The 27,096-nt window shown below is 42.9% G+C and overlaps 1 protein-coding gene across 2 annotated transcripts in view; it reads right to left on the bottom strand.

The window, feature by feature from the left end:
• Positions 1 to 27,096, bottom strand: part of NSF (N-ethylmaleimide sensitive factor, vesicle fusing ATPase) — a 64,503-nt gene that overhangs the window by 7,051 nt on the left and 30,356 nt on the right. For both annotated transcript variants that reach the window (XM_080633590.1, XM_080633589.1), the window contains exons 9-17: positions 18,437 to 18,636; positions 16,284 to 16,449; positions 15,664 to 15,738; positions 14,083 to 14,270; positions 10,566 to 10,661; positions 9,762 to 9,918; positions 8,936 to 9,069; positions 7,668 to 7,734; positions 7,440 to 7,519 (exon numbers count right to left, since the gene is read on the bottom strand). In XM_080633590.1, coding sequence (XP_080489716.1) covers positions 7,440 to 7,519; positions 7,668 to 7,734; positions 8,936 to 9,069; positions 9,762 to 9,918; positions 10,566 to 10,661; positions 14,083 to 14,270; positions 15,664 to 15,738; positions 16,284 to 16,449; positions 18,437 to 18,636 — 1,163 coding nt within the window. The remainder of the gene's footprint in view (positions 1 to 7,439; positions 7,520 to 7,667; positions 7,735 to 8,935; positions 9,070 to 9,761; positions 9,919 to 10,565; positions 10,662 to 14,082; positions 14,271 to 15,663; positions 15,739 to 16,283; positions 16,450 to 18,436; positions 18,637 to 27,096) is intronic.

The following is a 27,096-nucleotide window of genomic DNA, read 5'->3' as shown; positions in this document are numbered from 1 at the left end:
ACCACCTCTTTGTTTATCATGTGCCTTAGCATGTCTTGCAGGAGAATCTGCTCCAAGAGTTTGCCAGGCACAGAGGTGAGACTGACTACTCTGTAATTCCCCGGATCATCCATTTTTCCCTTCTTGAAAATGGACAATGAAAAAGCACCAGAACTGGCAACAGACTCGAGTGCTCACTTCAGGTTTGTTTTCAGCCTAAACCAGCATAAGGAGATGATGCCTAGCAGGCTGGAACCAGAGCATGCCCCAGCTCATGAGCTTCACCCAAAGGCAACACTGTGCTGACTCTCCTGTGTATTCATCACTGCCTGCACCTCAGGAGGCACCACGCTCAGCACCTTAGTCACCTCTTTAGAGGGCCAAATCCCCAGAAACCTAATAGGGAATTTAATGTGAAGCAGCCAATTCCAAGACTGATGACAGAAATGCCAGGTTTAGCACTGCAGTGGCAGAGGGAATGCTTTATTCCTAGACAAAACTCACCTACTGGCAGCCCACAGCAAGCCAAAAAAGGACTGAGTGTCTAAAAATGTCTTTAGTAGCCCTGAGAAGGGCATGCACTGTCCACCTAAATACAACTATTCCATAGGCTGCTGCTTCCACTGTGTTCTGCATGCCCACTGCACGTTATTTGCTTCCTTTCTGATCATCAGATCATTGTGTAGCAAGGCCAGGAAAGCATTTTCTCATTTTACAAGTCTGAGCTAAATCTGAACAATTCAGTAAGACCTTGCAGGTAAAGTGGAAAAACCAATGCACTCAGAGTAAGTGAAGAGCATTTGATCCTCACGCCTACAAGAAATTCAGAAAGCTCCCTCAGGTGCTCATTTTCAGCTAAAGCACTTCATAGCCCAAGAAAACTAAATGATGCTCTGCAACAGAAAAGCTTTTTGCCTGCATAAAGACAAACTTTCAGTGGTCTTCATCTTTGGAAGGGGGTGGTAAAAGAGACTTTAACGCATGCTTGTGAGCTGTGTGAAATGAGTTCCCCAAGAACACTTGACCCATTACCTGCTCGTGAGCCACAGAAGGCTGGTACAAATACCTCTGCTCTGAAGTTACCACCCAAGGACAAGGTTAAAAGGTGCCTCCAACCTGCCAAGATAAAACTAGGCTAACAGCACACGTGAGAGCAGAGCTGATGCATGCTTGAAGCCTTCAGAAGGCAAAGATAGGGATTATCAGCAGATCTGATTGAGAAAATTCCATCTCGATTCTGATTCACTTCGCTTTCATAGTTGCTCTCTATTTCCTCAACACATTGTCCTCCATGGCCTTTTGTTCAATTCAATAGTAACACTGATGTACCTGATGTTATATATGCTCTAACTCAGGAAACAGTATAAGCCCTGTAAGAACTTCTGCTGCCTTATTCACAACATTTGAACAAGTCAGGTACATGCTGTTAGGCCCCTTCAAAGAGTTTTCTCGTTATACAGGTAAGGTGCTAGGGTACAAAGGAAGCCAGACTCTTGAACAGGACTGAGCCCTCCAAACCAACCCTCCTGCAAGCACAAACCCATGCAATGCCACACCACCAAGCCTGATCTGCTTCACAAGCTATAGTAATTCTTTTAAACTGTTCATTGTTACTGTATGTACCTCCCAGAATCCAGACCAGCTTGGGTAAGGGGTTGGGATAATGAAGTTTCCCTATGAAGTATGAGCATTTTAGGGGGAAAAAAAACCCACTCAAATGCAGCCAACAAGGCAGGATGTGTTCCCAAAATACACCTAACAGCATGTATATTGTCTCTGGCTCAGCAGCAAAGACATCAGTCAAGGGAATAACAGCCTGCAGCCTTGAAGGATGCCACCTGAGCAACTTCCACACAGATGAAGTCCATGCCTGACCGTAATAAAAATGCAGACTAGTTTGGGATTTCAGCCCAGACTAAAAGGTCTCACCAGGACAGGATGTAAGCAGCACAGAAATGGAATGAATCAGGTGAGTTTTACCTCCTGCAACTTAGGTGTCCACAGATGATCTCATTCCCTGCACTTCCTCCTTTGCTAACGGAGCCCAGCTGACATGAACCTCCTCCCAGAGAAGCTGCCTACACTCTGGACTCAGCAAGCAAACTCTTCTCTAAACAACTAGTTCAGTTGTAGAAAACCAAACCGCTGACAGCCACATTTAGTCAGATGAATCCCAAACTTGCTGTAAATCAGGCCAGCGGACAATTACTACACACACAAAAATGACTCTCAGGGACTTACTGCCATTTAGGAAAGCCACTGGAATGGGCCATTGTGGCTAGTTCTTTGCAAACACCAGCTCGATGCTAAACCTCACCCAAAATGCAAACACTGATGTTTTTAGAGTGGGAAAAGAGTAAAACAAAAGTCATTATTCTAAAGGATGAACCCAGGGTGCTCTCTGTAGGCAATCCCAGCCACTTCAAATCCAGCAAAGTTGGAGAAATCAGAGGAAAGCACTGGGGATGGTCAGATATATGAAATGACTTCCCAAAATAGGTTCATGGGCTATTGAGGGGTGGGGACACATGAATCTGTTCCAAAATAGATTCATGGTCTATTAATAGAGGAGATGAGGGGGAAAGCTGCTTTTCAAAAGAAATGCTAGAGAGCATGACCTGAAATGATCAGTATCAGTTTTAAATGAACAAAAAAGTGTTTGCTTTCACCAGACAGCTCAGCTGAACTCAAGCAAGCACCACACTATGACTGGCAAAAGCTTAACAAGGCTCAAAGCCGATAGGAAAAGTTAACAGAGGTCAGATCCATCAGCAGCTTTTAGATCTGTTAGGACCCATGATCAGGACCCTGAAGGGTTGAAACCTCCTAAGAACAGATGGCTATGCTGCAAAACACTGCTTAAAACATTTTCACAGCTCCTCCTCAAAACATTCCGATTCTTTCCCTGCTTTCTTCAAACGAAGCTATGTGCCTAAGCTTGCTCCCTTTAAACTTGACCCGCTGGAAAAGCAGTTTCCTTAAAACAAGCATCATCTCTGCTGGATCAGTTACTAAAAGAGAATGAACTGTCAGGAGTCCCTTGTACTTTTCAAAGTTTCAGGCAACTTGCTCAGCAAACAAGGGGAAAACCTCCAGAGTCACAACCTGTTTGCCCCAGGCTTTACCACAGAAGCATGAAAAGCCATCAAAAGCCAAACTGGAAAAGCTGCCCTCATCCAACTACTCCGCAGTGACACCCACCACAGGACATCACTGGGTTTATTCCTGCTACTGGGAAATGGACTGCTCATGTCCCCCATTTTCAGAAATACTCACATTTTTGATCCTTAATTTCCACAGCAGCCCTTGCAAAAGCAATGTGCCACATATTGAGCCCACAGGAGAGCAGGCTTCAAGCTGAACTTCCAAAAATCAGGCATAACAAGAGAGTAAGTACCAAGTCAGGGGGAACTTGGCGTTTCAACAGCTTAAGATCATTTGGTGTCAGGCTCATTACCAGGGCCATTCTGGACCCAGTTCTTCCATCAAAAGGAATGAGATACAGCACGCCACTGAAGTCTGGACTCCCCTTGCCCATTTTTAGGCAATAAAAGTGCCCCAGTTGGAGCTCAAGGTCCCTCTATGCTGACGGGAGGATACCCAATAGAGGTGCATGTCTTGCCCCAGTGCCTTCTAAAAGTGCGATAACCCCAGACTTCACCTTCCCTACTACAGGGATTTCACCTGAATGCAGGATATCATCATGCAGAGAGCATTGGGACCCAAAGATCAAATGAGAAGTCGTTTTAAACAATCATATTTTCAAGCATTATGAGATTGATTTTTCTCATTATGAGATTGATTTTTCTACCCCATTATTCACTTCCTAATGGGCACCATATTATTGCATTGACTATGCAAGACAAACCAGAACATAAAAGAATTACATGGACTCTGCTACAAGCAAATAGAGTCTCATCACATCAGGGGAGTCTCAAATGTCAGCAAATCTAGCCAGCCCTAGGCAAGGGGAGTTGAAGGGAACTCAAGCTATGCTATAACGAAGAGGTGGATACTAAAGTGCCTCTGTCGGTTCACCCACCAGCTCTTCACTCAACTTTGGACCCTGTATCTGTTTGTGGGAAATCAACAATTCTTCACCTATAATGGGACAAAACATAATTCCCCAGGTTTACAAGTACAAAAGTACCCTCACTGTTGACTGGAGTGCCAATTCACACCAAGTGCCGTGGAATCAGGAATGCATCTGGGATTATACCAAACAAGGAGATTATTCCCCCTTTTCTTCCCGTCCAGTATCCTGGAGAGGAAAGGGGTTGGGGGCCTCTGGGAGCAGTGGAAGGGCATCCACAAGAGTGGTGGAGAGCATCTTGCTAAGCCAGCCATTTCCTAACACTGCACAGATTGTACGTCCAGCTTAGCGCAGGGATGCTGCAATGGTCTTTCACCCTTTGAGCCAATTGTTAGCTTTTCACAGGAACCAGCGGGGAAGCACATGTGAAACCTCTGTGGGGCTGGTGAGTCTCTCCATGCCTTGTGTGACTCTGCATGTAGATGAAGCAGCTTCGGCTTTCGGAGCTGCTGCTGCTTAGTTCTCAGAGAAGTCCTTTTCTCCCGCTTGGCTCCCTGCTGCGACAGCCCTTTTCAGTCTTTCTATCCCCCCCCCTGCCCCTCCCCAGTCTCCTCTCCTGCACAACACAGGGAAACTCGATTGAAATAAAGACTCAAGAGAACATGGTTCATTTTCTTCTCTTCAATCCATTTTAGAAAAGACTTTTAATTGGTTAAAAAAAAGGATGCTAAACGAAATGCCATGGTTTTGAGTCATCTTGAACTGGTAGAAATAGATACCACCATTTAAGCATTGCTGAGGGGAACAAGCACGCAAGAGCTGTGAGCAGGAATTTAAAGCAAATTCAGAGATGTTTCTAGTTTCTTTAAAGTCTAACGTGTTTACCCTCAAAACCTCTGCAAAGGACAAAAGGAGCCAGGAAGCCCAGAACACGAGAAGCTTGAAGGATTTGTCCTTCCCACACCATGTTAAAATAACACAGCTTCAATAGGAACAGGGGAGTCTGGGAGGCAGCTTTCATAAGCCAGTTCAACAGAGACATACACCTCAATGCATAATTAATAAGATTTCATCCCAGAAATGCTCCTCTTGCACACATAGCCTACAGTAATTGTAGGAAGCTGCTTGCACATTAAGTATACTCCCAGCAAGTGATGTGACAACACCGTGTGAATACATAATCTGGGCCACAGAGATGGGAGCAGCAGAGCTGTGCTGCTGAAGTGTGCTTCCCACTCATTCCTTGACTGCAGTTTCAACTGCTTCAATGTTCTTGGTTGGAAGCTTTTCAAATCAGCTCTGCATTTCGGGCCCCTCTGACTCGTGGCACAATAAAGAGCCTATCTGAGAGCAGTAACAGATATTGTCACCCCAGCATCTTGTCAACAATTTCTCTCAGCACAAGGATATACCTGGTGTGTCCCACAACACTCCACTTTTACAAGGAATGAATCTAAACCCATGATCCTAATCCCACTGACATTCATTTTGGTTTCACTTCATGGAGTAGATTAGTAACACTGACGCTACTCATGAACATTTAAAGCATGTATCTGCATCTCAAATTACAACAACCCCCTGAAACCAGCCATTAGTTCCAAATAAATTGCTCCCCAAGGGAACTAGGCATCTCAGAGGGAAATTGGAAGGGTCTGGATTAACTGGTGTTATTATCTCCCTTGTGGGTTTCTCACTTGAGCTGAAAAACCCCAAGAGTCTCCAAGCTCAAATTCAATCCTTTTCACAGTAAACACAGCAGAAAAGGCCTCTTCCTGCATGACACCACCTCTTATACACGATTTTGCTTTTTTTAATGATAAAAATCCCCATATGCCATGACTATCACAGGGAACTCACAAGGAAAAAAACCCTCTGAAGAACCGTATCATCAGAGCAGCCGAAGTAGGTCATGGCCCAAAGGGTCCATCTAACCCAATGTCCTGATTTCCACAGTAGCCAATAGTGGACACTTAGAAAACAAAAAACCCCACGCACATCATCAATCAAATGGTGACATTTCCTCAGAAAACACTCTCTCTACCCTCCAACAATTTATGGCTTAAGCAACCATAATATTGGCTGTCAACCCAAAGTCTCCCAGCCTCAAGGGCATTTCAAACACTGCAAAGTACAAATCTCCAGTAACATGCATAAACTTGGCAAATATCTAAGAGCTTCAAGCCCTGCATCCTGTTTTCTGGGGGACTCAGATGCCAACAAAAGCGCGTTTACACAGCAAAACACATTCAGAGGATGCAATGATAAACTGCAGAATTTAGTATTTTGAGTTCCTTCGACAACTGAACCAAATCGCAGTCTATTTTTCCCTATTGATTTATGGGAACAAACATGTCCTGGTGCTGTGGAAATACCCAGCAATGGGTCAATAATTACATGAGAATATGATGATCAAAACTGGTGGTACTCTTGCAGCCTTTCTGACCCGATGTATGTGATAACAGAATCCCAGTTTTACATTAGTGACTTCATGTGTCCCAGAAAGCTCACTGGGGAAAATCTTTGTTCTTCCAGGTTGCCAGTCACGAGAGGAACTTCAGGGCCCGTGGCATTAGAGTTTAGTTCAAAGTTCTGTATTTGAAAGGTCTTTTCACCAAACTCTCTAATGAAAACAATACTCACGCATACATCCCTGTTTCCAGCATCTTAAAAATGATAAAAAATTGAGTTCATGCAGGCTGTGCTTCTGTGCCTTTTCTGACACCACCTTTCAAGGTTTTCCTGTTGGTATGTTATTTATTCATGCAGCTACTTTCACAGACGCAGCAGAATTCCAGCGAATGACAGGAAAAATGGCAAACAAGAAAAGAGAAGGGTCCCTGCCTGCCTTTTTCAGCACAAGCTTCAGAAACGTTATCGCTTGTGATGTTCTTAAATCTCATCAAGCCAGAAAGTGCAAACAGACAGGATCAGCATGAGATGTAAGATCTTAAGCTTTCCTTACCCATTGTAATTAACACCTGATAATTTCAAGTTAAGAACAAATTAAAACCCTGACACCCACAATCATACATTACTTAGAAATTGATTTCTAAATAAGAAGGGAGCACATGGTTGAGCCAGGGATTGATTTGGACTGAGCAGTTCCTCAGTTAATCAGCAAGCAGACATCTTGCATGTTTAAGTTTTACATGGTGAAGGTTAAACTTGTTTCCTTAGTCAGTATTTCTGGGGCTAACTGCAGAAGATTCAGCCTTAAATAATTAGATAATTGAAGTTGAATCCTTTGAAGTTATCCTAGAAATGTCTCACTGAATAAGCAGCAGCAGGCTAGGATTAACTTGACTGAATCAAGAGACAATAGCACTAATACCACTGGCAGCACAGCAGCTATCAGCAAGACACAAAGCTCTCCACTGTCAAAATTATTACAGGAATAGGGCATCTCACCCCTCAATTACCTTCTTACCTGAGGGGGGGGCTTCTTTAGCAGCACAAGAAGGGCTTGCAACACCAGATTAGAGAACCGTGGTCCAATTGGGACATAATCTGAAAGGAAAAATGCATTTTAATGCTCACTAAGCAGATGCTCATTTAAGCCACATCAGTGTGTGAGCCAGTTCAATGCTCTCAAAGGAAACAGTTCCTGATCATTCCCAGTTTGCCATATTTCAGCATTTCTGTTATTTGAACTCACCCAGCAGTCTCTCAATGTCATCCACAACAACGCAGCTGAGTTGGGACTTGTATGCGTCATCAAAGATCTAAAAACCAGCAAGATGACCCATTGTTACATCTCAGCACCAAAACTACAATAGTCATGACAGGAGCTGATGTCCTGTTTGTAGCCAAACACAGCGGTGTGTAGAGGAATAAACAAAGAATGGAAAAGCCAAGGACCAAGAGACTCTACCTTCATTTAACAGAACACTGCCATGTCAACCAATTCAGAGCTCAGATTTGCTTTCTCACCCCGTACACAAAAAAGCCAGGTGCCCTGTGTTTCATTGTAAGAATGGACAAAATTGAGCACATTTCCTCTGTTTTACGGAGCTGGAACAATACTGATCATATAAAACTACACAAATCCCCCGCAACTGCAATGCAATTATGAAGATTCCTACCTAGGCTGGATATTGGTTACTTTTCCTTAGAGCATACTGCAGGGGGAACAGACCTGCTCAGGTACAGATTAAGCCTCCACATCACCCTTTAGAGCAGCAAACCAGTGTCCTGCAAAGCTTTGGATTTAAACACTAAGCAACACTAAGAACACCAGTGGTGCTGCAGGCCTGCCTCCAGCATCCACTGATTCAAGTGAAGTTCAAATAGCTCCTATTTGAATCTCAATTACAAACTGGGCTTCCAGCTATGAGCACATTGCTTCTCTTAGAAACTATCCAATCCTGCAACAAACTGACCTTAGAGCAACGTTTCACTTAAATGCTTCATTCAGTATCATTCAGCTAGAAGAGTAAGTGCTGGCTTGCTTCAGCAAATGGAATCTTCCTTCCTTCCTTCCTTCCACCTGGCTGCTTGAAATGATTTAAGCTGTACAACTTATTTGCATTCCCCCAGCTTCCCAAGTTGTTAAAACTCTTAACATTGCCACCTCCAAACTTCTCTTAGTCTCATTCAGTCAGAATCTATTCTCAGTGCAACCCTAAGCCTTTCCTTGCCTTCATCTTTGCAGGCAGAGCTCTAGCTCACCACAGATGAGGTGTTTTGTTCCACTGTCAGTCATGATTACCTATCAGACCCAATTTGGGCAGACCCCTGGAATTCTCCAAGTCACTTAGTGTCAGTACCACAAAAACATTCACTGAACTTCATAAATAAACATATGCACAGGAATTTAGGGCCTGCAGAGAGTAGAAAACACAATCACAAGGATAATTCCTTTTTCTATCCACCAAAGAACATAGAACTGGACTGTAATCAAGCAAAGGAGCAGGGCACGAGTACCTTCTTCATAGCTTGGCACTTGGCAGTTTCAGAAAATCCAATCATCTTATCAGGAGAACAGATCTTGATAAAGGGAAAGCTGGATTCTTCTGCTATTTTTGCTGCTAAAGCAGTCTTCCCACTGTGAGGGGGACCTGAAACACAGGACAAACATAATGAAAAAATGAGGGACAAAACAGCTTTGGTAAGGCTCAGCATGGATCTCTTCAGTGTGTTTAGACCATCTTTCAGAGGTACCTGCATTCCCAAATGACCTTTTCCTCTATGCACAAGGAACACACTAACTCCTAGTACAGTGCAGTCCCCCAGATGAAGAAAATGGATGCAGCTGTTTGAGAACACACAGACTGATTTGCCACAAAACCAACACAAAAGAGGATGTTACACATTTTGTAGGACTGGCACCAAAGCCACCATGTGCTTGTATTTTGGAGACACTTCTTGAAATGTATGTATGCCTCTTCTAAATATGATTTCTGCAGGTACTGTGGCAAACAGCATGTCAATACCACGAATGCCAAGTAAATACTGACAAAGATAGCTTGTTATTTGCCTGAACTCACACCAGACCAATTCAGATATCAAAGACACATCTTAGTCTATACATCCAATACAATTCAGTTTTGGAGAGGCAGAAGGGACTGAATACACATGGCCACATAATTCTTTTTCTCAGCTTTTTACAGTTCTATCTTTCCTCTCACGTGTTTCTTTTCTGTCCAGTTGCAGGATGTAACAGACGACCACGTGGGCAACTGATAGGAACAGTTTGCAGAATTTACTTGACGGTTTTGGGGTAGTTTTGGGCTTTTTTCCTTAAATTTACCTTCCAGAAGAACACTGACCAAAGGAGTGCGGTCACTGTTCTTAGTCTGTTGAACAAGCAGCTCCCCATCATCCAAAACCCTCGTTACTGGATCACCCCACTTAATAATACCATTCATGATGTAGCTTGCATAGTCTTCCTGGTTGGTTCCAAACGCCTGTATTAAAAGAAGGAACATTTATTTAGTGAGGAATTTTGCATCCCATCAGAAAAACAAGAAACAATTGCACATCACCAAAGTGACCAGAACCAAGACTCTGGAAGATGCTTAAGTGAGACAGTCAGTACCGGAAGACCCCATTGGTGACACACAACATTCCAGTTCAATAGAGTGAACACTGGTGGAGACCATGCACATGTAGAAACATATTTTCAGGCACCCTCAAAACAAATTCCAATCAGTGCAAGTTGTCAGTGGGCTCTGAATCCACACACTTTAAAGGTAATTCTCAAAAATGAGGCTTAAACCTCCTACTACAGGAGTACTTCACTGTGGAGTGAAGCTGGCATCCATTGACTGAAGTAGCCAAAAATGAAGAGCATACATACAGCAGGAAGAAATTCCAAGCTGCTCTCTTCATTTCTTCTATTCCTTTTCATGATTCTTGCACACAACAAATGGTACAAAACAGCCTTAGCACAGCAGGCAGAAAGAGGCTCCCTAATTTCATTCTGACAACACAGGACACAGTATACGTCAGCCCATGGTGCACCATTGTCTGTTTGATCCCAGAAGGAAGTTGTCACCCAGTGCAGTTAATGACGTGAGGTAACTATTACAGAAGTTACTCTTTGCCTACTTACTGGTTTGATGTCATTCTCCAAGGATGCAAAGAAGTCTCCTCTTGTCACACGCAAGCTCTCTGCCTTCTCCATATCCACCTCCACTTTGTTGCTGGCCTAATAAAGGCAACAAAAGGCACTGAAGTACAGCAGTACCACACACAAAACCTTACCAATTGCGATCCATGGATCCAACCCTGTAGATGGTCTATGCCAGTAAGAAAAATGCTTCTTAACAGGACATTTGTTGGACATATGCTGAACACTGTCATCCAAGCTGTCAAGGCCAGGCTGGATGAGACCTTGGGTGGCATGGTTTAGTGTGCGGTGTCCCTGCCCATGGCAGGGGGTTTGGAACTGGATGATCTTAAGGTCCTTTCCAACCCTAACTATTCTATGATTCTAACACCAGTGGAGCCATCATCATCTTCACACAGCCCCATCCATATTCCAGCCTCACAAAGTCATTAAGTAGAAGCTGTTCCACTCCACTGGGTGGAAAGCGGAAGTGAAGAGTATGGCCATGACCCTGCAGAGTAAGGAACTAAGCATTCCATTTAGAAGTTGCAGAAAAACCTCTTCATTATGCTTTCTGGGTGCTGGATTGGAAGGGGATGAAGCCTCCTCCACTGTGTGATTTTTCTCAGAAAGACACAGTTTGGTTTAACCCAAGTCTCAATCTATCCACCCCATCTTTGGCAACTAAGCCAAAAATAAGTATTCTTCACACACATCTATTTTAGGAGGTTTTCATTCTCTATTCAAGCCACATTACTGTCCTCTCCACACAAGAAAGTTTTTAAGGGGACTGGTAAATATCAGATTTCTTTCTGCTTTGTCTTTATTTGCTTCAGTTTGACCAAAGCCAGGAATCTTCCCAAGACACTGCTATCAGTACTACTTGGAATAAATAGGCTGCAGTTAACTCGGCTTACACTGCACTCCTTTCTAAATGAAAAGCATCACCTTTTTCCCCTTCTGCCATTCCCAAACCATCCAGCAACATTTAAAAGCTAAAGACTGGAAGCAAACACCCAGAGAGACAGCACTACCACGACCTTCTCTTGTCAACCATTTCTCAACTAAAGGTACCAACTAGGAGGTCACCCAAAGCTGCTCACACTGGAGCCAGAAGGTTTTTAATTCTTGAAAACAACTTGAGAGCAGCCTTTAAAGCTGAAAACTTCATTCTGACGCCTGCAGCCTTTAAAGCCAGTTGGAAACGTGTTACTGGGTACCACAGCAGATGTTGTACCACAACTAACTGCTCCAGATTCCAAACCAAGTATGATTTTCATTGAAAGTTACACGAGTCTGTAGAACACCACCTGCTTCTACCTGAGAACTGAGCGGCCCTACATGATCTGATAGCTCAGAAATAGGAGATTTCAAGGGGGTTCTTGGAAGCAACCTTTATCACCTTTGCCTAAGACCAAGGTGATGGATGAGTAAAATAACTTTAACCCTTACAGATGTGTCTCAGAGGCATCCTCTACATGTTCCATCCCTGGCAGTGTTCAAGGCCAGGCTGGACAGAATCTTGGGCAACATGGCCTAGTGTGAGGCATCCCTGCCCATGGCAGGGGATTGGAACTGGACGATCTTAAGGTCCTTTCCAACCATGACTATTCTATGATTCTGTGATCTGCAAGAACAGGGAGTGCACTTGAGCACAGGAAGGAAAAAAAAGGAATAAAAATAATCACATTATGCTTGTCTCGTAGAGTAGCAAATGCAGCCTCTAGACAGCAACCTCAGGAACCCACACTGGCCAGTAACACTGTGCCAAACAAATAACGTTAACCAGAGGATGGCTGAAATGAGAGTCCCTTCTCCCAGAAGCATCCACCAGGCAGCAATACAGGATGCCAAACATACCAACCGAGTGGATCTCTAGTACAGGTTGATCACTAGTCTACTTTGCAGATGGAAATGAGGGTACTTGAAACACTATTAATATATTCCTGAAGTTGTTTGTACACTTAAAAACCAGGGGGCTGGGGATGGGGGTGTTTGGCGTCTTTCTTTCCTAGCCTTAAACGAGTTAGAGACACACACACATACTTTGAGAGATTATCAGCAGAGTTTAAATGATTTAGAAGAATAATACCCCTTGATTTTCAATTTGTGCTCTTGCTTCTGAAAACTAGGTCAGGCCTTTGATGGAGATTTGAAATTTTGCAGTACTTGTAGGAGAGAATAAAACGCTTTAGTGTATTTCTAGCTTTTTAGTGGATCATCTGCCTGAAGGCAGCTTCAGAACAAACAATCAGACTAGCCAAAAATACTACATCCAAGTGTTTGAAAAGAAAACCAAAGTGTGGCCACTTCCCATTTGGAAGATACCGACATACATAAAGATGTCAATCACATACCAACCTAAAGGACGGGACTGCACTTCTACATTCATGCGTTGCCATTTTCTCTGCTTCCACTGTCACATTCCGGTACAACAGGGAATATATCAAAACCCTTATGGTCCCCAAAGCCACACAAAATTCAGGCACTTGAAAAAACAGCAGCTATAAGTAAAACTAATTCTTTCAGGAAAACGGTTTGCCTGAGAAGGGCTGAAAATACCTCCAGAGGTGCTGATTTTTACTTTTGTTCTGAGACAGAACACAAAAAAATGAGAAACTGTTGGTGTTTGTGGGATTTCGCTACAGGAAACAGTGACTTTCAACTATTATGGCTACACAAGAAAAACGAGCAGAAAGAACCACTTTTCCTTTAGAGAATGCTCCCAAGAGACACAAACGTCTAAGTAACCAAACGATTTCTCACTTAAATAAAAGCATGATGTGCTTCCCTCACACTCAAGTTTGGACAGACTTTTCAGTTAAAAATCCTAGACCAGTGCTGCGGAATTGCTGTCAAAGGCTTTTCTCTGCAGTAACCCCAGTTCTTGGCCACTAGAGCAAACGGGCTGTGCCCTTCAGCTGCCTTCTTCACGAACTAATCATCTCATATTTCAACACCATCAAATACTGTGGTTTGCATCTGGATTAATATAACCTGACATTTCATGGTCCTTAACTGCTTTCTAGTTAAAGATACACTGACCTCAGAAAATCAGCAAGCACGGGGAAGCAAGGCAATGTTCCTCTGGAATGGAAGGAGCTGTGAATATTGTAAGTCTCTTATGGATGATCATCAAGCGAATACTCATTTGAAACGGAAGACAGGCTCCAGCATGCATCTTTCCTATATAACTGGCTGTTCTCACTTCCATCTCTTGACTCCTGGGTCCAATCCATATCACTGAGCTCAAGACTCTACTTTCAGTTTTTATCAAAATACATTGACAAGCACCTTCCATCCCCACTGAGCTATGCAAGAGCTTCTTGGAGGTCAAGTGGCTCAATGAAAGGGGCTTAGATGAAAGAGGTAATTCAGAACGACGTAGAAGCACAATGAAATGTTAGTGTCTGTATGAATTCCCTCTCCTAAGGTAGGCTGAGATACCGTTTGGAAGTAAATACTCAAGAAAAGACTCCAACCATAATTATTTTCCCCAGTGAGAGATGACAGGACTGACCTTAATGTGTCTGTTCATAGCTGTAGACTGAGCAGCTCGAACTAACCCTTCTAATTCAGCACCACTGAAGTTTTTAGTCTCCACTGCCAGTTCTGCAATGTCCACATCTTCAGCCAGCAGCTGGTGCTCCCGCATCCGAACCGTGTGGATATGAAGAATCTGAAATCGACCCTTCTCATCTGGCAAGCCTGAGATTTTAAACAGAAGTCAGTCAGCACCTCAGCACAGCAACTTCAGCAAAGCCCTTCCTGCTCCTCAACAGTCTGGCTTCCAAAGGCTCTTTCTCACCATGAGCAACTCATTCTTACAAGCAGAGTATTTGACAGTGCTTTTTGTTTGAGAACATTCAATTACACTAACTGCAGAATCACCTCCCTTGACCTGCTGGCCATGCTGCTTTGGATACAGCCCTGGGTACAACTGGCTTTCTGAACTGTAACTGCACAGTGGTGCTTCGTGTCCAATTTTTCAACCCCCAGTGTCCCAAAATCCTTCTCTGTAGGGATTGGCGCATGGAAGAACACGTGATGTGACAGGAAGTTGCCAGGAGGGACAGGAACCAGCTGACTCTAGGGAGGTGCTTAGGCAACAGGTATAAGGAATTGTAACTGCGCAATAAGTTGTTGCTGACCCGCATTCTGTGAATGCTCTATATCTTGACCCTAGTTCAGAGGGAACTAGTGCTTCCGTCCCTCACCACACGAGTAGTGAGAAACTACACTTCTCCACAGGGCTGCCATCAATCTATCCATCTACCCTCCAGGCTGTCCTGATGTTGGGAACTGCCCTGCCATTGAGCCATCGACTACAACTCTTTGGACACGGCATCCAGTCGATTCCTCATCTAACGCTTCATTCATCAAACTCCAATTTCTCTCATTCAGGGGCAATAATGCTGTGGGGGACCTTATCAAAGGCCCTATAGATGTCAAGATAAATTACATCTGTAGCTCATCATTTATCCACCAACGCAGTTACTCCTCTATAGAAGGCCACTAGATTAGTCAGGCACAATTTGCCCTTTGTAAAGCCATGTCTGCAGTCTCTAAACACCTCCCTGTCCTCCATGTGTTTCAGCGTATCTTCCAGGAGGATGCTTTATGATCCTGCTGGGCACTGAGGGGAAGCTAACTGGTCAGGAGTTCCTACGAAGCACCTTACTCCTCTTTTATCAAGTAGGTGCGACATTCTCTTTTCTCCAGTCCCTGGACTCTGCCTTCCTGCTATGACCTTTCAAATACAGTGGAGAGCAGCTCAGTGACTATACCATCCTGGGATGCATCTTGTTGGGTCCAATGGTCTGATAATTTGCACTGATTACTGTTTGTGCTGAGGGTATGTGAAAAGACATTTTAAAATGTCCACAGTCCCCAGCAGTGGTCAGTCCTTATCATCTGATCATTTATTCTAATGCCTTGCTTCATTTTGCCAACTAAAGATGCAGGTACTAAACCTGTAACGTTATGGAGGGAGCTGCATGAAATTTAGCACCTCTGCCATCCTGGTTCACATTATGATAAATATTTGCTTTATTATTAAGTACATGTGAGCTTATGCATTGCACTATGCCAACTTGCTTACCAATCTCCATTTTCACCTCCAGCCTCCCTGGTCTCAGCAGAGCCTCATCAATCAGGTCAGGTCTGTTGGTCATTCCTAAATTCAAAGTTAAAAACCAAAATCAGCATTATTTGAGCTTACTAAGTGGGTCTCCAACTCCCGAACACAGCCCACAGAATTCAGAAGATACCCCAAAGAATCTCAAGTAAACAGGCAAAACATCCCCATCTTCAGAAATGCAGGAAAAGTCATGCCCTGAAGCAGAGTCAATAGGAATCAAGCCTGTACTTGTGACTGTATCTGCAGGGCTCCTGGCATCAGGTCAACTAGACAGCACAGCTAGAGAAGCCCCAGTCCTTCATATGCCAATACACATCATTCCTTGCAAGTTTTCTTAGACTATGAATCACTTGTTATCAAAAGCAAAAGAAGGAAGTTTTTGAAAGCAGCAATATCAGCCAATTTGAGTGCTATCTCCCTTTAAATCTGCTCCTGATGCTTGACAAATAGCAGACATTCAGTTTGGATTAGTCCAAACAGACATAATACCACTAATGATAACTTAGTTGACCTGCAATGAGGAAAGTATCAGCAGTTTTCAACCAGAACACCATAACAGAGAAAAGTAAGCACCATCATACCGATCACTAGGATGTTATTGAGCTGCTCTACACCATCAATTTTAGACAGCAGCTGGTTTACAACAGTATCATGAACTCCAGTGCTCCCCGCCATGCTTCCTCTCTGCTTGCAGATTGCATCAATCTCATCAAAAATGATTATATGCACACCGCTGTTTGCTCCAAGCTAGTGGAGAGAAAAACATGTCAGGAATGCCCCATGTCATCACTGAAAGCCATCCAAACAAAACAGTAACTTCTCAACAAGCTCAGTCCCACAGATACAGAACATTGATACCTCTAAGGGCTTTTAGCATCATGTTATGTGTGACCCCTTCCCAGAGTAACATCTTGCCATCCTCCAAAATGGGATGGTTGGTAGGCTTTGCCCAAACATACGGCTTCACAGCTGACATCCAAGGAAGAGGACTAGGCTGAATGGGAAAAGCAAAAGCCCAAAGCTGGAACACACAGCTCAGACACAGAGTCACAGTACTGAGTGTCCGGGAAAGCCATCCAAAAGGGAGATGGAGAACAAAGCATGTCTGTGGAGGCAAGCACCCAGTGTGGGAAATACTCCCAGTTGCACTAAAGTTAGTAAATACAGGCCTTGCCAGAGCAGCTTTGTTCTGAACATTTTTAAGGAGCCCATTTGTTCAGTGCCAATCAGGAACAGAACTGCTTATTTCCAGGTTCACTCAAAGGTGAAGCAGTTGCAGCTGGTAAGAGAACAGGATACTTTTTGTGACTGTATTATGAAGCTTCTTCCCTTCAAATTCCACCTCTCAAACATCTTTTGTGGCCAGTGGAGACCATACTAACACTGGGTAAATGTGCTGTCCCTGGCAATCTGCCCCAGACACAAGTCATTACAATACCAACCTTTTCGAGACCTTTTTAATCTTACAACTTGTCATCAAGACCATTCCCTCCAGCCATTATAAAGCCTATTTTAACAGGTGTGTTATTGCAAAGGAAAAGCAGCTCACAGCTTTCAGCCAGACTGCAATAAGCAGAGAGGAGACTCTTTCCACTGGGATGGGTTACCATGCAAAGCTGACTTACTAATTAATAAATCTTCGGCAGAAGAAAATGAAGTTATTTCAAGCCACTGTCAAAATCTGCAGCTTTCTTAGGTGCAAATAAAATTAAGGGATATAATGTCCTTTGCTAATGTCTTCTGAAAAGCCCTCCCTGTATTCAGCTGTGACTTGCCTGATGTACTTTCTTTATCAGAAAGATCTATCAAGATGAAGTGATCCACAGCAGAAAAATTACTATAGCACACATGAAATAAGTATTTACACCCTTTAAGGCTGTGAATGCTCCATCCTTGGCGGTGTTCAAGGCCAGGCTGGATGAGGCCTTGGGTGGCATGGTTTAGTGTGAGGTGTCCCTGCCCATGGCAGGGGGGTTGGAACTTTATGATCTTAAGGTCCTTTCCAACCCTAACTATTCTATGATTCTATGGGGCTTTTGAGAGCTGATTAAAGTAATGGATAAGAAAAAAACAAGCTTAGGAAAAACAGAATCTTCATCTCCACTTCCAATTTAAAAGACCTCTCTGGTTTTGAGACACTATCCCATCCATTAGCGTCCTGCTGAGGAAAAATAACGACACATCGGATACAGCACTTTAAGGCTTATAATATACCTATAAGGCTGTAACTCAAAAACGTGAACCATGAAAGCTTATTTGAAATTCAGCCTATGATATGTGTCACCTGAATTTAGTAGCAAAATTCCAACTAGATTATGTCTCCCCCACCAAAAAGGAAAAAGGGAACAGAAAAAGAGAGCAAAATTTGTGCAATCCCAATTTTCAGCATTGTTTTGAGCCCTTGACACCCCATAATACAAAGCACAGCATGACAGGCCCTACTGTATTACTTGAAAATAACCCTGCATGGAATTGAAGCTAACTGTCCATCCTTAGCATAGCTGGCTAGAAAATCAGGTACCTTGTCAGGTTCTAAGAGTGTTTTTCCAGTGGCCAGCGTGTCCATCTGTAGAACACTAATATTCCCTGACTTGCAGGGAATAACTATAATCACAAGCTAAGGAGTGACTCAGGCTTTTAATGCAAGCAGTTATTTTCTGATTATAAACCTCTTTTCCGGCCATTATTTAGGCACATTCATCCTGACCATGCCATTTATCTATGTTTGCATTACCCTTCTTTGTTCTTCTTCTGCATCAGCAAACAGCTTGCGGATGTTGGCCTCGGACTCGCCCACATATTTATTGAGGATTTCTGGACCATTGACCACCTTCGGTTCTCTGGCATTCAGCATCTTGCCAATCTGTCTCGCCATAAGTGTTTTACCACAGCCTGGAGGTCCATACAGGAGGATGCCTTTCACATGCTTGCAGCCTAGAACAGGAGAGAGCATGTTTAGAAAGCAGGCGTATGATGGAAAGAGCAGTACAGGGAAGAGGGAGTTGCTGCTTACAGTAGTGCTATTACAGGGATCAGGCTGCAACATACATTAGTCTTAGCTCTACTCAGTGCCTTTATAAGTGAAATTCAAACACAGAATTCCCAAGCTGGGTCAGAATCGTTCCAATGATGTGGCAAGGGCCAGGAAAAATAACCCGTGGAAGAGTACAAATGCTCTTGCATGCATTAAGCACACAAAGTTAACAGCTAAGGACTGAAAGCCTGAATTATAACTTCTGGTTAGGAATCCAAAGCAATAGAGACCACTTGGTAAACATGTGAATAACTTTTCAGTTCAACACAACCCAACTCTAGGGATGCTGAGGGGCTGCAGACACTTCATTTATATCACCATATGCCCTGAACACCAAGCCAAGATGTACTAGCAATTTAGGAAAGGCATGTACTGTACCTGGTTGGTTTCTCTCTCCAGAGGAAGAAGTGCCTACAAAGTGCCTACAAAGGAAGCCTTTCTTCACAGAAGAGCTCCAACTGAGTTTAATTTTCACGTATGTAAGGAAAACAAAGCATGAGACCCTCAAAGTTACTCAACAGCCTGTGAGCTCCCAATGTAGACATGGATCAAACACATTAATCTGATTCTTGAAAGAGAAAACAAGAAGCATTATCTAATAAAGGCCTTTTCACCCCTGTATTGGGCTTTAATGAGTTCCTTACAATACACCTAGTTATAATTGCAAGTTCATAGGAGAAATACTGAGAGAACAAAAAGGCTTCTAAGAACCACTAGAACCATCAGCCCCAAAAGCTTGACCTGTAACCAGGAAGACCTGAAACATTCACTTAAATAAGAGGGCTTTGAACACTGTGCAGGAGCACTGGCATTTAAATTCTCTCCTCTAGGGAAACACAGGAACCTATCTGAAGATGAAACCCCACATATTTTGTTTCAAGAAAATTTACTGAAACCTTAGAAATCTTGAGGTATTAACTGTCTGAGGTAAAAAGCAAGACCTTAATCAGTAAAAACTGGTTTATGCTGTAGATGACATTCACAATGCATTAATTTTACACCATATTCTTGCAGTCTGACTTTGTTAAGGATGCAAACCATCCAACAAGAGTCCTGTAGTGCTTAAGACACACATTAAAAGCAAAGCCCAACAAAGTAGCAGACTGATGGCACAGAGCTCAGCCTTAGAGGAATCAAGTTCAGTTTCTACCATCATCAAAAGTTCAGCAAGCTTGGGCACAGGGAGTTATTTGTCACCCACATAGAATGACTTCCCTTCTGGTTTCTGGCTTGTCTCAGCTATGTGGTAAGTTCACTCCACACAAGAGTCCTCATGACTACACAGACCTCACAAGCAACCTTCTGCCTTTAAAGAACAAGTCCTTTAATCCTGTATTAACTTACCCATACTCAACTGTGATTTCTTTTACTCCTGAATATTATAGCAATAAAGAATTAACTTCAATCTCAATAACTGCTCAACACAAAACAATTTCTATTACCCACATGCACTGCTCACTTTCTCTTTCAGGTTGTCCGTACACTGGCATGAAGATTCAGGAGAACATTGCTATGAGAAGGGTTTGATCCCTACCAAAGTCCCACAGAGCACTAGTGGTGCATTGAATGAGCACAGGAATAAAGCTGAATGGGTTTTATGGGCTTCTCTGCAGGTAAAACATTTACTACAAAAGATAAAATTCAAGAGCTTCAGCTAAGAAGAATGCCTTAGTCAACGTTCAGGCATCTACGAGTCAAGTACATAAACACCATAGACTGTCAGTAAAGATGAATTTCGCACAGGAACGACTGAGGCGTAGATAAATTAAAAGCTCCTCCTGTCAAATCAATGTCACGAAAGGTATTGTTAACGTGTTTCGTGAAGGAACATGATCACCTCTGTAGCCAAACAGCACAAAGCAGGATTTCGATGATGAGTGATGCTTTGAAGGGAAATCCCAAGCAAACTGATGCTCAGACAGCTCCGCTGTGCTCAACCAGAGAGGCTATCAAAAGGCTACTGGCAAGTCAGGGCACATGTGTGTGAACAGGCCTGGGAGCATCCAGAGAAAGGCAGGGAAATGGTGCTGTGGAGGATTAGTTTTCTCTAGTATGCTTTCAAAGAAGAAACACAAAGCACAGTCTGGTCCTACTTTTTTTTCCTAGTTCTCCTGCAATCCACATTCCCTCTTCTAGAAGGACATACAAACTCGTTATAGCCACTAGAAGCTTCTCTTCTACAGCCCCCAAAACCTGAACTTCTTGAAAAGCTCCAATATTCCCTTCCTCTACCTGAGCTAACATAGCTTTTGCAAAGGGCTACAGCTGTCTCATGTCCCACATTGGGAGCATATAGAAAGCAAAAGGCAAAGCAGCAGTTCCAGCTGGAGCACCCTGGCCTTTGGATAAACTTGCTTAGAAAGCTTCTTAGGATTCTCACCCTCTTCCTAGTCAAATTTGCTTATCATGAGAAAGCATCATCTCTTACCTAATAAAGGAGAGTGGCTGCTGGAGGAACAAAAAGAAAGAAGGCTGGTCAAAGGCTGGCTACTGCTTCAGCTGCCCACCCAAGTCCTCAGCTGGACTCTAATGCCATTTGCTATTCACCCCTCCAGAGCACAAATACCAGCTCTGGGGCACAGCAGGTACCCAGAGACAACCCAACAGGTACCAAATCATACCCAGACAAGCTCAGCCAATGCTGGGTATTTCACACTCAGGCTTTAGTTCTCCCACATCTGAACATCAAGGACACTACTGACCATCTGCTCCACGACTTGATTGCCACTGAATGAGCAACACTGAGAGCTGGGTCTTAGTCGGGTGGAAGAACATTCCTGAAACCAAGGCAATTAGTTCCTCTTCCAACAAAATTGCCACTAGCCACTACAGTAGAGATTTCCCTGCAGAACTGTGTTCACCTGCCTAAGTAAGTTCTAAACACAAGCAGGACTTTGTTAAAATAGGCAGGTGACGACAAACTACAAATGTGATGTCTCGGATCACAGTGGGATCCTGGGCACCACAAAGGAATTTTGATTAAGTTTATCTCCTCTTTGCTGTTTTCACCAATGCAGCCCAAATGTCAATACTATTATGAGAATCTTCTAAACACAAATGATTAGCAGTGCAGACATCTCTACCTCCTTCAGCTTACCTTGAGGCCTCCAAATCAAAGGTCATTCCTGTAACATGATACTTAATGATGAAATTTAATGACATACCGTTAGAGGTTGAATAAATATGTTAACAGGAACTAAAATATACCAACATGGGACACATTCTGCACAAAACATTAGGGAAAAAATCATAAAATCTGGTAAGAATGAGAAAGTTACTTGTGTTACCAAGAGAAGTCAAATTCTATTTTGAATCAGAACAGAGCCTACAAGGATGCTGGGGAGGGACTATTCATCAGGGACTGTAGTGGCAGGACAAGGGGTAACGGGTTAAAACTTAAACAGGGGAAGTTTAGATTGGATATAAGGAAGAAATTCTTTACTGAGAGGGTGGTGAGGCACTGGAATGGGTTGCCCAGGGAGGCTGTGAATGCTCCATCCTTGGTGGTGTTCAAGGCCAGGTTGGATGAGGCCTTGGGTGGCATGGTTTAGTGTGGGGTGTCCCTGCCCATAGCAGGGGGGCTGGAACTAGATGGTCTCAAGGTCCTTTCCAACCTTAACTATTCTATGATTCTATCACTTACCCGAAGACAAGATCAAGTTTATTTGTTCAGCTCTCACTTCTTTTGAGAGATCAGAAGAATGTTTTAGTATAAGAGGGATTTTCTCCTTGGGAGTGTAATTCCCCTTTTAATTAAAATCAAAGCATTCTGGTGTGATTGTATCGTTGAGATGAACCTACTGGGGGAACTGCAGGGATGTGAAGTACCGATCTGCACACATCAGGGAGAGATGCTTATCTTTGCACATTCATCTTCAAGCAGGTTTGAGTCAGATCAGGGTTCCCAGACTTCACCTGCCACACAGGCAAAATTTCCCCAAAAATAGAGCTGATTGGGATTTTCCCCTCCTCTCATCCTGTAAACCCAGAACTACTCCAGCCTGCATCACTGCCTTCAGTTAATCTTCCTGTTTGATTTACGTTCTACCGACAAGTAGCAAGACTCAAGTAACTTGTTTGTGTTTTTAACTCAAAGCTGTGACAGGGCAAAGGCTACACCTAAACCAGAAGGGTTTATTTTAAAAGGATTCTCAATAGCCAGTTTCTTGATCTATCAAATCATTTGCCACTGCAAAGAGAAGACAACCAAGTCAGTAAGGTCTTCCTATAGCTTTCTCAGCATACTTGGTTTGGCTGTGAGAAGTTTAATGCACGCATATATAAGGAAATAATAACCAGATTTATGACAATGGCAGGACATTTATCAATTTCTGATGGAATTTGATAAAAATGAAAATAAATCAGCTTTAGAGAAGCTCCCAATGGAATGCCTTTGGCTACACAAACAAAATCAGGACTCACAGGAAAGGGGATTCAGATGAGAGCATCTATCAAAAAAGCCCATCTTTAAAAGAAGTCATCACTGTAGCAGAAGAGTAAATGCCTCTGTCTCTTAATAGAGAAGCTACAAGAATGCAGCTACTTTAAGCTGAAGATTATGCAGAACTGCTGGATGGATTGCTGAATACAGCAGCTGATGTTTACAGGCATTTCCCACCTGGATGCTAATAGCCATAAATCTCACCAGCATTTTCTCCTTTTTGGAATAAAGCTGCATCACTTCAGTCTACTTAGAAAGTCAACATGGTATAATTTGTAAAAGCCTTGTGGAACACTTACCCACACAGCATTACAACATAAACAAGTATCAATGTAACAAGGTGACTGGGATGTCTCAAGGCCTTGTTTTCCAGCTGGACTAAAACTGTGGTTGCCAAGTAGTGATGTTGCCTCTAACCAACACCACAACTGCAGCCAGGTGAAGTAAGAGCAAAAGTCTTCTCAGTACCTGACTATGGCCATCAACATAGAAATTCCTTGCAGCATAGTTGGTGTCAAGCCCCTTCTCTTCCTCCTAAGCCTGCCATCTGAGACCTCCACATTTCCACCTTCCTGTGTCGAAGAGCAAACATTGTTCTTTCCTGGCCATGCAGAGTTTTGAAGTCCTCTCTCTCATATCTCTCCCAGTGGTCTCTTCCCAAGGCTGAAGATCTTCAAGCCAATCCACAGCTTTTCTAGTCCAACCATCATGATGACTTTCTTCAAAGTGCTTCCAGTTTTACTGCATCCTTTCTGATACAAAGGCCAAGACTGCATTCAGCAATTCAATACGTGAACAGATTACAGATTTACACAGTAGGCCCAGCAGTCCTCCACAAAGAAAGTGCACACAGAGGTCTTTAGATATGTAGAGAAAGAGTTAAGTGACCAGATTCAGCCTTACTGGCCACAGGGAACCATGTGCTTCAGCCTGAGTAGAGCACTTCATTTTACCACCACATCAGAAGGAAGCACTGATACACTTCTCAATTAAGAAAAGCTAACAAAAGAAAATACTAAGTTCAAACTGCTAAATACTTCTTTACACAAATGAAGATTTCATGTGTTATGTGGCAGCTATTACGAAGATCACTGGCAATGGGCAGGAATAGGAAATCGGAGTAGGAAAAGAACAAGAGGCAGCCCTCAAGCATATTAGATATTTGTAGATTACCTGGACATGACCTTCACCCAGGAGCACTCAGAGTGGGTGAAATCATCTCAAAGTCACTGAGACTTGGACAGTGTGGGTGAGACACTGGAGGGAAGAAAGTGAATGTCATCCAGAACGTTATAAATGGAAAAGGAAGGGAGGCACAGGCTTGGACTAAATCTTGAGAGATCTCTTTCAATCTCAGCTATTTATTGATTGTGCGATCTGGTCTTGTCACTAACTTAATTACTGGAAAATTCTGGCACAATATCTCTTAAAGTAGGTAAAAAAAAAAAAACAAGGATACAAGAAATAGCCAAAAGGAATTTCTTAGATCAGCCTGAGACAACTTCCCTCTAGGAAAGGGTAGGAGGTCACACAGAGAGGGGTTGGAACTAGATGATCTTCAGGTCCTTTCCAACCCTAACCATTCTATGATTCTGTGAAAAAAACAAATAAAGCAATAGAGGGAGATTTAGACTTTCATAAAGATATAAATAGGTCTTATAAATCTTCATGAGCATGTAGGAAACACATAAGCTGATTGAAAAACACAAAGTTAATGGAAAAAAACCCTATAAACTTTAAAGCACAACGAGAAAGGATCCAGCCTGAATTTACTGGTATGCAGTGCTTTTATTAATAGCCTGGAAGATGGAAGAGAATACTATCACATCTTCACATTACAAAACCAAGAGCTACAAATAAACTGATGGGCAGGATTAAATTCACTTAAAACCAATGTAACTTGATGCACAAGTTTCTAAATTGGGGTAGGAATAATTACATGCATGTTGCAAAACTGAAAAATCTCCCTCCTGAGGATTATAAAGAGGCATATATACTGAGGCACAGGCAAAAGCCACCAACTGAGCTGGAACTGATGAGCACTTCAACTACTGTGCCCTGGTTTGGTCATCACGCTTCTAAGCGGTGAAGAAATGACCAAGGGAACAGAAGCAACAACTATTGGTGATCCAGAGGTTATGAGAATGGTTTGAGAATCTGAGATCTCAGCCTTGAGAATACTGAAGAGAAACATGAACAGACAAGTACATAAAAGCCTCGTTCAAAACCGTAACAGAAATAAGCAATGGATGAACTGCTGCAAGCCTGAGAACAGACACTTGAAAACTGCTGATGGTGAAGATGCAGGAAGCAGTGCAATAGGCCTCCTTGGGACGCTCTGCCATTTCTGTCACCTCAGTTACAGGTTAGACATGTCTGACACCCATTCTTTCATTCAAATGATCCTATTTTAAGAACAAACGGCATGAGATCCTTTCCATTATTATTCCTCTTGTATAATATCCGAGTACTTCAAGAACATTAATGCATCCATTTTTAAGGTAGCTTAAAAGACAAGCCTCCACCTCACAGGCAGAATCCAAGGAAGAAAATAGTACCTGACTATCTGCTAATGCGAATGTTCATCTTGTGTTTTGTTAATACTTCATTTTTATACAGTGATCTGTACTCAAAAACACAGAGCTCTGAAACCAAGCGATCCCAAGAGGTCAGAGGACATGTTACAAAGGCTATGAGGAAATAGAAATTGCCTTGGAAAAGTCTGACTTAACCTACTTAGTGATGGTAACAGGAGAGGGTGGGGAATTTGGGTTCTTTCTGGTTCTATTTCTTTCAAAAGGATTGTATCACCAAAGATTTCTCTACCTGTTAATTAAGTGTACCAGTATGTACATCCAGAATCTGATTTTTCAGTGGCCTTTACAACAATTAATGGGCCACAAGTCAGAAAAATCACTTCCCAGTTGAAAGTGCCCTGCAAGTGTAAAGTTCCTTCCTTTAAAGTATCACTGCTAGGGAGGCCTCAGAGGGCACTAAGACAGAAGAGCGCTTCTTGTTTCAAGACACCTTCCTCCATCTTCATCCAGATTTATTTCCGTTTCTGCTGGGAAAAGCATGGGTATGGAAAAGTAAATTGCCCCTTAGGCAGCAGGGAGCTATGGCAAGGTTTAATGACCAGATGAAGCTGAGCTAAGGCCTCTTTTCTTGGATAAACCAAAGATTGTAGCATCAGAGTAGCATTTACACTCTTGGATGATATGGTTAACTACTGCTGATTTATATGCTTCAAACCCAGCACATTGCTTGGAAGCTAGATACACCACACACAAATTGTAAGTAATCTCTGAAGGGTCTGTAGAGCCTCTATGTAGTTATGGGACAGAAATATTTATTGCATTTGCAATGGGAGTTGCAGTTTGTGAGCACTCGGCAAAACCAAGCTCTGGGTGAGCACTAGAGCACCAGATAGCAAGCAAATTCCTTCTTTTCCTTTCCCAATAAATTACATACAAAGGTGAACAGCTGTCACACTGACATTTCAGATCTGAAACATAGTTAAGAGCAAGTTCTAACTAAGGCAAAGCAAATGAATGTCAGAAAGCTTTGTTTTTTCACATTTCAGATAAGCCCTTTAGCCCTGGGCTTCATCACAGAGCTGAGAGCTCTGCTGGGAGCCTACCTTCTTACCAGAAAAATGCTGCTTTGTGGAGTATGTGTGTAAACATGCACACGTAAGGGTCTGTGTATTTATATAAATACTATGGCACACCTTAAACTCATTGCCCAGGGTAATCAAAATACAAGTGGTCCTTCAGAGAATCTTTGTCTTCCTGTATTAAGCAACAGCAATTAAGAGGAAGAACCATCTGAGCAGCACACCCTGCAAAGCAGCTCCATAACCTGCAGTCAGCAAGGATTCCAACCTTCTCCAGAGGTACCTGGTGGAGATGTAGGTCCT

The sequence above is a fragment of the Psittacula echo genome, assembly GCF_963264785.1.
Source record: "Psittacula echo genome assembly, chromosome: 23".
NCBI lineage: Eukaryota > Metazoa > Chordata > Aves > Psittaciformes > Psittacidae > Psittacula > Psittacula echo.
This window is presented reverse-complemented; position numbering and strand designations above follow the sequence as displayed.